The sequence below is a fragment of the Muntiacus reevesi genome, chromosome 2 (assembly GCF_963930625.1).
Source record: "Muntiacus reevesi chromosome 2, mMunRee1.1, whole genome shotgun sequence".
In the NCBI taxonomy this organism is placed as follows: domain Eukaryota; kingdom Metazoa; phylum Chordata; class Mammalia; order Artiodactyla; family Cervidae; genus Muntiacus; species Muntiacus reevesi.
This window is the reverse complement of record NC_089250.1, coordinates 41,311,216-41,319,759: the sequence shown is the minus strand read 5'-3', so window position 1 is coordinate 41,319,759 and position 8,544 is coordinate 41,311,216. Positions and strand designations below refer to the sequence as shown.

The 8,544-nt window shown below is 52.3% G+C and overlaps 1 protein-coding gene across 1 annotated transcript in view; it reads right to left on the bottom strand.

The window, feature by feature from the left end:
- Positions 1–634: 634 nt before the first annotated feature.
- Positions 635–8,544, bottom strand: part of SYNDIG1 (synapse differentiation inducing 1) — a 103,143-nt gene continuing 95,233 nt past the window's right edge. The window contains exon 4 of the mRNA XM_065919601.1: positions 635–793. Within this exon, the coding sequence (XP_065775673.1) occupies positions 635–793 (159 nt within the window). The remainder of the gene's footprint in view (positions 794–8,544) is intronic.

Genomic DNA, 8,544 nt, shown 5'->3' with positions numbered 1-8,544 from the left:
ATTCCTCGGCCGGGGTCAGCGTGGAGGGAGTGACGTTCTGGGCCTGGGGGTGATTCTGGTTTTGCATTCTCAGGGCTGGACTCGTCTGAAGACCTGTGACAGCTGGGGGTCCTTCCAGCAGCTGCTCTATCTCTCCCCTTGCCTGGCCTATTTCCTTCCTGCAGGGACAGTGCATGGACGGAGGGGGCGGTGCTCTCAGGCAGGGCCACCGGCAGGATAGCATGTGTCCCCTGCCCTCTTCCTGTTGCACCATATTCCAAAATAAATAAATAAATAAATGAACACGTGTTCCTGTTTGTCTGTTGCTAATGCTCTGGCATCCTGGGCAATGGCCATTAATCCACCAGGATCCTTGCGGAGATGGCCTTGAGGGTCAGGATCTTCGGAGCATCCACTGGGAATGGGTCAGCAGTGCCCCATCTGTCCCAAGCTCTACACAGTGCTGTGAAAATGATATGAAAGGGTGAAAACAAAGGGAATCCATAAATCCCAGGGCTTCGTGGCGTCATTGGCGATGACTTACACCGTGATAGCCTCACACAGGTGTATCTCCACCTGTGTGTCTACCCTGGCCAGCCCTGCTCCTCTGCATCCACACACGACTGGCCCAGGCTCCTCGTGCGCCCGGGGAAGCTCATAGGTGGTTGCTCTTGGAGAGGTAGGCGATGAGGGCCACGGCCACCCCCACGTAGATGCCGGTCCCTATGGTGATGGACAGCACGGCCAGGAAGAGGGCCCGCCGGGAGCTGGTGCTGGCCTGGTGGAAGTCCCCCTTGGCCACGGCTTTGTTTGTCTGCAGAGGGAGGAGGGAGAAGAGAAAGGGAGCCAAGATGAGTGAGGGGCACAGAGAGGGGACTGGCCGATGGGAGGCCATGCATGCCCCCAGTCTATGGGAGGGGAGTCAGAGGGGCTGTCACTCACCACTGTTCCCCCCTCCCCTCCTGCCCCTGTCCTGCAAGGCAGGCAAAGCTTAAAAGAAAGACAGCGAAGCCCCAGGGATGCCCAGGCCGGCAGTGGTCAGCTGAGCACCAGCCCCTGGAGTCCTGGGTCTCAGGCACCAGGATGGAGGGTGGGGACATTATAACTTGGTGCCTTCTTCTGCCTGGTAGACACTCAAATGATAGTTCTACAGTGTGTTCACACTCACCTCCTCTAGTCCTTACAGCATAGGGGCCCACGGGGAAGGACACTGTAGTTCTTACACCTGGAGAGGAGCCTGCCATCTAAGATCGTCCAGTCTGCTGAGGACACTGAGACTCTTCAGCCAGTGGCCGGGGATCTGGGTGCCCCACGCTCCCTTCCCGCCACGGAGGGGGTGGTAAATTCACCCACCAGGGAAATGACTCTGGTTGAGACCAACGCCTCTATTTCTGGTCACCCAGTTGCACAACGACATGTTGGTTTCACTAGATTCACATTCCGCGGGGTCATGAGTTGGAGGGGATCGTGGAGGCTTTGGGTGTTGTGTTGGATTTGGCGCTTTGTGGTGGTGCCCACCTCCCCACCGCCAGCCCCGTCCTCCTTGTCCCCGTGACCAGCGGGGCACTGGGCTGTGGGGACCGTATATGGTTCAACTGTTACATCATCGAGGGCCAGCCCCCTGAGTGATGGCAGATGAGGGTGGAGGCCCCCCAGGGATAGCCATACTGACCATCGTAGCCCTGACCTGGAAGTCATCCCAACATCCAACCACAGCAGAAGAATAGACAGCAATGGTACCTGAGGCAGTGGGTTTCCCAGGTGGCTCAGTGGAAAGAAAATCTGCCTAAGGCAGGGCAGCTCTGTTGTAATGGAGGCGCTTAAGTCTGTTCTGCCCAGCCTGGTGGCCACGAGCCACCTGCGGCTACAGAGCGGTGGGGTTGTGGTGAGTGTGACTGTGAGCTTTTAATATCATCTGATTTAAATGAATTTAAATGTAAATAACCAAATGTTGGAGGCCATCATGTTGGGTAGCAGACATCCAGAAGAAATGAGCAGAGGGTCCCACAGGGAGCAGGGAGGAGAGGAAGCCCAAAGGAAGAGAGCGGGATGAACCCAAAGGAGGTGGAAACCCCAGAGGGTTGGTTTAGGCATCAGTGCTGGGGAGCTGGTCGGGGGGTGGTGGTGTCCCTGCAACCAGAAAGTTTCACATACACATCTGCCTCTGCATGTACCTGTGCATTTGTTTTGGTGGCTCAGTGTCAGGCAGAGATAATGAAACAGCAGCAAGATAAAAGAGGCTGGGGTGACCCTGTGAGGGGGGAAGGCCCGTGAAATCCACAGATGATGGGGTCCTTAGGACTGGGGCGTGGAGTGGGCGTCCTGGCCGGGGTCCACTGGCCTTGCTCCCAGATGGAACCTCTCAGGTGCTGATGCTGGGCTCCAGGTCTCAGTGACACATGGCAAAGCCCAGAGCTCCATCCCTGCTGGGGTACCTCCCCAGACCCCCAACCCCTGGGAGATGATGCTCCCATGGTCTGGCACTGGACTGACTTTCCCACAAGCTTTTGCCAAAGTCCTCATTTCCTTTGGCTGCAAAATATCTACTGCTGTTTGAGGTTCAGGAAAAATGTGACTTTCTCTGCAATATATCCCTGCTTTGATTTTCTTTCTTTTTTCTTTTTTTGACCACATGGGTTGGGGGATCTTAGCTCCCCAACCAGGGATCAAACCTGGGCCCTAGCAATGAAAGCATAGAGTCCTAAGCACTGGACCACCAAAAGTTCCCATTGCTTTGTTTTTCTTAAGGGTATTTTGTATTTTTATTATTAATGTTATTTCTATGATATCTTATTTTAGGGGCAGGAACCGCTAAGGTTGGATGAGTCTCTGCTCGGGTTGAGGGGCCAGGTCCAGGTACAGCTGGGATGGACTGGGCAGGACACAAGGCTGGTGCCAGACTCCCATCTCCAAGGAGCGTGAGGGACGCACTCTCTGCCTCCACAACCATCTCTCTGGAAATCTAGAGCACGCTGGGTGCTTTATGGCTCATTTTTCCTCTAGCACCAATATCTGTCGGGCTGAATTACATTTCTTTGCATTATCGCAAAGCTGATTTCCCTTATTTATTATTGTCTCCTGCTCGCTGTGTGCCGACGGGCACTAGGAGCTGTGTGGGAGGAGGAGGCGACCGTGTGGCAGTTTAACAGGCTCCTTTGGGGAGGGAGACCCTCTCTGGTCACGTCTCACTCAGCCCCACACATGCATTTCTTATGTGTGTTCAGTTCCACGTGCATTGCTATGACCCCTCTCTCCCCTTTTTATTTATTTATTTTTAAAATTTTATTTATTTTCAATTGAAGGATAATTGCTTTACAGTATTGTGTTGGTGTCTTCTATTCATCAACCTGAACCAGCCATAGGTAGACATATGACCCCCCTCTTGAACCTCCCTCCCACCTCCCTCCCCATCCCACCCTCCTAGATTGCCACAGAGCTCGGGTTTGAATTCCCTGAGTCATATCGCAGATTCCTATAGGCTATCTATTTTACATAGGGTGATGTCTGTTTCCATGTTACTTTCTCCATATATCCATATAAAGCAACTTTTCTATTTTAACTTATTAAGAAAAATAAATGTTGTTAGTTAGGTCTCAATGGCAGACATATCAGCTATGAAACAAATGTATCCCCCATGCATGAATGAAACCTGATGGGAACACAGTCCCTCCCTCCTGTCCACTGCAAGGCCGCCCCCCAACCTGGCCTTGGCTTGGGTCACAGATGGAACCCAGGCCTTAGGACCAGGGCGTGGAGTGGGCATCCTGGCCAGGGTCCACTGGCCTTGCTCACAGATGGAAACTCTCAGGGGCTGATGCTGGGCTCAAGTCTCAGTGACACGTGGCAAAGCCCAGAGCTCCATCTCTGCTGGGAGATACCTCCCCTGACCCCCTAACCCTGGGAGATGATGCTCCCAAGGTCTGGCACTAGACTGAATTTCCCACAAGCTTTTGCCAAAGGAGGGGCTTCCTATGGTGGTGTTTGTGGGCCCATCAGCAAGGTCGTTTTGTAGGGAATACGACAAAAACATCAGAGGGGCAACGGCCCTTGTGCCATCTTGTGTGGACGCCTGAATGGCCTTGTCTCCATCCTCCATCCTTCAGCTGAGCTTAGAGGAGTCCCAGACCTCATGGCTCCTTGAGAGGCACCCCCTTCCCCATGCTGTCCCTCCCTCCCTGCAGGCCTCTCCCCGTGCTGGTCACGGGCCCTGCTGGACAGAAGCCTGCCTTGGTTACCCCTGGGGACGAATCATTATGAACTCATGCTTAGCTTAATATAGGCACAGATGGATACAAACAAAAATAATTTTACAAATAGACTACTTCTATATACAAAGATGTTGTCATTGTTTAGTCAATAAGTTGTGTCCAGCTCTTTTGTGACCCCACAGACTGCAGCCTGCTAGGCTCCTCTGTCCATGGGATTTCTTAGGCAAGAATAATGGAGTGGGTTGCCATTTCCTTCTCCAGGGGTAGACACATGTATTTCTACATATAGAACTAATAACATGTGAGTATGCACATGTGTATTTCCTATTTCCTGGCTCTGTTACCAAGAAAATCCAGAACAAATGACACCCCAGTAGCAACAAGCATACCCAGAATCTAGACTGCGGTTTCTAAAACCATTTTTCCAAGAGGAGGGACTAGATCTCCATGGGGAAGCAGCTGCTTTTACAACTTGGGCAGGAAATATACAAGACGAGCCTAGGGTGGCATTTTAGAGTACAGGAAAGGAAAAATACTCCAAGATCAAAAGGAGAGGGGCAAGTCAGGGGGACATAGGAAATGCTCCCAATGGTCAAATGACAAAACATTGGGTTGGCTGGAAAGTTTGCTTGGGTTTTTCTGTAAGACAGCATGGAAAATTCAAATGAACTTTTTGGCCAACCCAATAATGTAGTATTGGATTATAAGTCAAAGTGTCAAATAAACATCCATACTGATGTTTGGTATGGATGTTTGATCCATACTGATAAATAAATGATCGGATGGATCAGTTCCCTGGAGAGAAGAGACAAATCTCCCATACAGATAAATTCCAAATCATCTAAGCAGTTCCTCCACCCTCAGGGAAGTGAAACACAAGCCCCACCTGTGGACAGTGGGCAGCACAGTGACATCCTAGGGCTGAGGATGAAACAGAGAGGGAGGAAGAGTGACTCTGAGGTGGAGAAATCCGACAGTCATGACCCCGGCCAGGAGACCAAGGTCAGCATCTTCAGCGACAGGTCATGGTGATGGGGTACAGCCCTGGCCTTCACCTCTGCGCTCCACCTCCCCAAACCCGTAACCCCAGTCTGAGCAGGAGGAGAGCATCCCACAGCATCCCATGCTGTACCCAACCAGGGCTCCTGGCAGCTGTCAGTCATCAGAAACAAGGGACACCTAAGACACGGTCACAGCCCAGAGGAACCCAAGGAGGTCTGACCACCCAGTGCTGGGTGGATCCTGGATGGGACCTTGGGGCAGAAAGAGGGCCCCAGGCAGCTGCTAAGGCGATCTGGACCGGGTGCTTAGAGTACGATGCTGTGGTAACACCGGTCATCACCTGGGACAGATGAACCCCACGTGAGATGCTGATGAGGAAGCCGTCAGTTCTGCACCACCTCTGTCCATTTCCTGCCGAGCTAAACTGGCCTAAGATAAGCCATTTATTTAAAAGGCAGGGTATGGATGGGGCAGGTGAGATGCCCGACAGGTGCATGTTACCCGGGCTCCATCCCTGAGAACCTGGGGGAGACAGAGGGAGCTTGGGACGAACATACCTGCTCAAATCCAGCCCTGGTGGGACCTCGCTCAGCCCTTGAACTAGTTACTATTTCTCTGAGTGTCTGGTTCTACTTTCTTCCCTAAAGCAGAGTTATAACACTTGTCTAGTGGGTACGTGATGATGTCAGCACAGGATACCCTGACTTACTGCTATGCATTAAGAGCCACACAGGCAATTTACTTGCCTGTCCTTACTTCCTCCTTCCTGACACCACAGAGAATGACTGTTGTTAATATTGGTTTCCATGAATATACCTTTAATACAACAATGAATTATGAAGATGTTCAAACACACAGGAAAGGTAAAAGCTCAGCTGAAGGATGGAGGATGGAGACAAAGCCACTCAGGCATCCACACAGATGGCACAGGGGCCGTTACTTTTTGTCGTGTTCCCTACAAAATGACCTTGCTGACAGGGGCTCTCAGATGCCATAGAAAGCCCCTCCTTTGGCAAAAGCTTGTGGGAAATTCAGTCCAGTGCCAGACCCTGGGAGCATCACCTCCCGGAGGTAGGCAGGTTGGTCAGAGGAGATTAAAGATCTTTAAAACCCAAGAGGGGAAAATCAGACCTTTCTCTTTAAATAGCCCTTGGGGACAAGAAAAATTCTTCAGAACAAAAACATCAGAGCCAGGAGTTCTGGATTCACACTTAATCCGCCATTTATCTTGACAGCTGCCCCTTGGCCCTCCAGCTCCCTTGGCTAGTCTGTCCATTTGCTTGTTTTCAGTAGCCATCACTTTTGCAGATATTCATCCAGTGGCGAATTAGAAAAACATACACTTCTGTTTTTACCTGCCACCATATTGCTGCTTTAAATAGTTGCACGTTTATCAGTGATTGTCCTTCCTTTAAACAATCCACTTTTGCATCCACAGCTGGAGGTGAGGGCTACCAGCAGACTCCTGAGTCCTCAGCCATGGGTGGCGGGGCAGTTCTGCAACCTGCTGGGATTGCTGTTCCCTTTTCAGCTCGTCTTCCCAAGGCCGGTCGGGAGGGTCTGTTTTTCAGTCCTTTGATGAACCCTGGCAATTTCTTCTATCCCCCGGTCACAGGAGGGGAAGCGAGGGCAGGTTCTGTCTTTTCACTCAGGAAGCCAAGTCCCCCAAAGCCCCCTCTTCTCGGTGCGTGGCCACACTGGGAGTCTGGTTCCACATCCAGCCCTTTGGCCAAGTCTTTTCATAGTGACCTGTGGCCACCTCTCTGCCCAGTCTGCAGCCTTCCCCGTCTGTCTGGAGCAGGGCTCGCAGCCCCTTCCCCTCCCGTGAAATGGCTGGCTTGTCCCACTGCATCCCAGCCTCTCTGTCACAACCTGATCCTCTTGGCCGGTCCTGGAGGTGCTCAGCTGGTGAGACCTGCCCTGCTGGTTGCTGAACCTCTGGACAGTGCCTGCTGGGGGGACATGTGCTCTGATTTTTGCTGGTTTGTTTTGTTTCTGGAACACCTGCTTCTCGTTCCCTTGATTTGAAACTTAGTGACTTGTTTGGTACCACATCTAGGAGGTAAGCATTGGAGAAGACTCACCCCGTGGCCGGAGCCCATATCATGCTCGAGTTTTCCAGGTCAGTAAGAGGGTTCACGAAGAGGATCCAAGGGCCAGATGGGATCCCGAGGACAGACCTCTTTGAAATGGCAGGCTCACCTTCCCCATCTCGCCAGCATCATTGCTTGTCTCAGGGGAGAGATTGTTAGAGTGAAAGGAAGGGAACATGGGGGACTCCAATCCTGCTCTGGGTAGAAGGGATTTTATGTTGCCTTATTTTAACTGGGCTTCCCTGGTGGCTCAGATGGTAAAGAATCCGCCTGCAATGCAGGGGACCTGGGTTCGATCCCTGGGTTGGGAAGGAAATGGCAATCTACCCCAGGATTCTTGCCTGGAGAATCCCATGGACAGAGGAGCCTGGAGGGCTGCAGTCCACGGGGTCACAAAGTGTTGGACGCAAGTGAGAGATGAACAGAAACATGTGACACACACATATATACTGTGTTCTGGGGCTGCTCTGTACCCACGGGTGTGTTCGCTGCGTAGGTGGCAGTTATGCTGTGTGTAGCAGGTTCTGAGCCTAGACCCCTTGGCAGGCCAGTGCCCCATCCCTGCTACAGGGCATGGCCAGCATCTCTCAGAGGGCACTGGGGGTGGCCTCACTGCTGGTCCAGGGAAAAGCACCTTGAGACCCACCGTGGTGCTTGGTAAAGTGAGCATGTCCTACTGAGCTTTGGGGCTCCATCTAGGATGATGAACTAGAAGTGAGTCAGCAGAGTATCTGGAAACACCCGCTCTGGAAGGGCCAGCCTTGACATCTATGCCTGTGCCCTCAGGGGCCCCGAGCTTGCTGGTGCCGGGGACACCGCCAGATGCCGACCATAAGTGGGCAAACCTGGCCTCAACTGCACTCCAGTGCATGCTGCCAGGGACTCGGGCCAGCCCTGCCCCAGTCAGTCCAGCTTTGCCATCCTCAAACTCAATAGCAGAGGAGCCCATCCTGTTCAAAGTCTCACTAATGACCCAAACATTGATTTCCGCCTTTACCATAATCCACCGGCTCTTTTTAGGTTCTTAGGACATCTGTTCAATGAGAAAGACAAAAATAATATCACTTTTCCCCTTATAATGAATACAATTGCCTGACTCCTGGCCAGGGTGTTTTGGGGTTGCAGAGAAAGGAACACTAGGGTGGCAGTGGGTGGGGGCTGCAAGTTAGGTGGCAGAGCCCGGGGTCAGCAGCCGCTGGTGAAGCCACACAGAGTGGAAGGCCAAGGCCCCATGTTTGTATGCAGGGCTGTGACATCTGTCC